This window comes from Egretta garzetta, unplaced genomic scaffold (genome assembly GCF_000687185.1).
Source record: "Egretta garzetta isolate BGI_Z169 unplaced genomic scaffold, ASM68718v1 scaffold377, whole genome shotgun sequence".
Lineage (NCBI taxonomy): Eukaryota > Metazoa > Chordata > Aves > Pelecaniformes > Ardeidae > Egretta > Egretta garzetta.
This window is the reverse complement of record NW_009260339.1, coordinates 620,342-622,257: the sequence shown is the minus strand read 5'-3', so window position 1 is coordinate 622,257 and position 1,916 is coordinate 620,342. Positions and strand designations below refer to the sequence as shown.

At 40.0% G+C, this 1,916-nt stretch overlaps 1 protein-coding gene across 1 annotated transcript in view; it reads left to right on the top strand.

The window, feature by feature from the left end:
* Positions 1 to 931, top strand: part of CKAP2 (cytoskeleton associated protein 2) — a 13,879-nt gene extending 12,948 nt beyond the window's left edge. Inside the window, exon 10 of the mRNA XM_009642634.2 lies at positions 103 to 931. Coding sequence (XP_009640929.1) covers positions 103 to 340 — 238 coding nt within the window. The 3' untranslated portion in view covers positions 341 to 931. The remainder of the gene's footprint in view (positions 1 to 102) is intronic.
* The last annotated feature ends 985 nt before the right edge of the window (positions 932 to 1,916 follow it).

Sequence of the window (1,916 nt, the reverse complement as noted above, 5' to 3'; positions counted from 1 at the left end):
GGAATCGTGACTTGCTGTTTCTGCTAGATGCTGCAGAAGTAACTCGTATGATGGTGTGCTGGTGTTTAGTGGTTGGTTTGGTTTTTTTTTTCTTTTCCTAAGTGTGAAGAAGCACCATGAGGCAGATGACACCAGTGCTAAAGACCTGACAGCTGTAACCCCTTTGCGATACTCTCAGCGCATTCGGGAAAAGATGTGCAAGCTGTCTGATGCTGTTAAAGATCAAGATCCATGTGTCTCTTCGTCTGAACAGCTGGGAGAACTGGAATCAAAAGCCGCTGCATCAATGGACAAACACAGCAATGTACTCAAAGAAACAAGGGTTGAAGTAGAAGAGTAGAAAGTAGCATTAATGCTACATGGGGGTTAAAGATTGCATCCTTTTTAAGGAAAGTAGGGAGGATGCTTGTTTTTAGCAACTTTGAGAGAAGAACCATCTAAAACTTGTGTGGATGGCTTAAGATGAATTTTGACTGCCTGAGTCACTAAACTTTTGAATTTATAAGTTTCTGCCTTTATCAAAATTGTCGTACATGTGGTCTGGTTTAGTACTTATAAACATCAGTGCCTTCACATTCAGTATTTAATGAAACACATTTAATTAAGGACTAGGTTTAACACTTCATATAACAGTTTGGTTATATTGCTAGTATCTGTGGCTTTCCTGTTGCAATTCCTATAAATTCTTTAGAATTGCATAATCTAACTTTTAGTTTAAGAAACAAATTTAGGCATTCCAATAGGGCAATGTCTACTACAGCAACATTTAGTTTTGAAAACTGAAACCAGCTAGTAAGGTGTACACTAAGTCTAAACTGTTGTGTCCATTTCTGGGGGGTGTTTCAACAAAAATGAGTTCAATCCATTTAGTTACTGGGATTATTCATGATCATTCATCTCCCTTAAATGAGGTCTGATACACTAATTATTATGTGACTGTTCTAATATTAGTTTGCATTAGTCTGTAATGTGGTAGACTTATTAAACTAATAAATGGAGTTGTATTTGTTCTTTATTTATGGGCTTTAAGCTGGAAATTAGTTGTAGAACATGGCTATAGGCCAAAATCATTTTAGTTTGTTTTTAGAAGTGAACTGTCAGACAAGTGCATTATGAAATTTTGCATATTAAGCAGAATCTGAGTGTTTCCATAGCTTCAGTATGCAGAGTTTACACGAACTGTAACTTAAACCTTAGCTAAGCATTCACACTCAGTGTTAAACAGACCTTGGTCCTTATGACTAGCTTGAATCTTCTGTTTACAGAAGGGATGTACTCTTTGCATCTAACAAGAAACCAAACTTTAAGTGTACTACTGCACTAGACTTTCTTCAGAGAACCCTCCTGAAACTGATGAGCAAGTCCAAGCATCTACTTGTAGTCCTAAAAGGAGTAGCACAGGATTGAACATGTCCCAGTCAGCACATGATCTAGGCAGGCACTTCTGGTTCTCTGTTGTGGTGGATTCAACTCTCCTCCATCTTCTGGATCATGTCAAGCATTGGAATGGGCTGCCCAGAGAGGTGGTGGAGTCACCATCCCTGGAGGTCTCAAAAGAGCTGTACATGTAGCACTTTTGGACATGGCTTAGTAGTCATGGTGGTGTTGGGTTGATGGTTGGACTTGATGATATTGGAGGTCTTTTCCAACCTTTATGATTCTATATGCTAACCAGGGCATCCTTGTGATTGCCAGTTCTGCTCTGTCACAGGCAATGACTGGAACTGCATGGAGTCAAGCTCAGGTTGTCTAAAGAGACTTTTGAGGTATTAACAGGCCTTCTACTGAGGTGCTGGGCATGGGGTGTAGTGTTGATTGTTAATAAAAACCGGGTATAAACCCCATTTGCTTGTTCTGAGGAACAAAAGCGGGAAAGCCTCCATAGATGGCCGGGTCGCCATGGCGGCGTAAAGCGC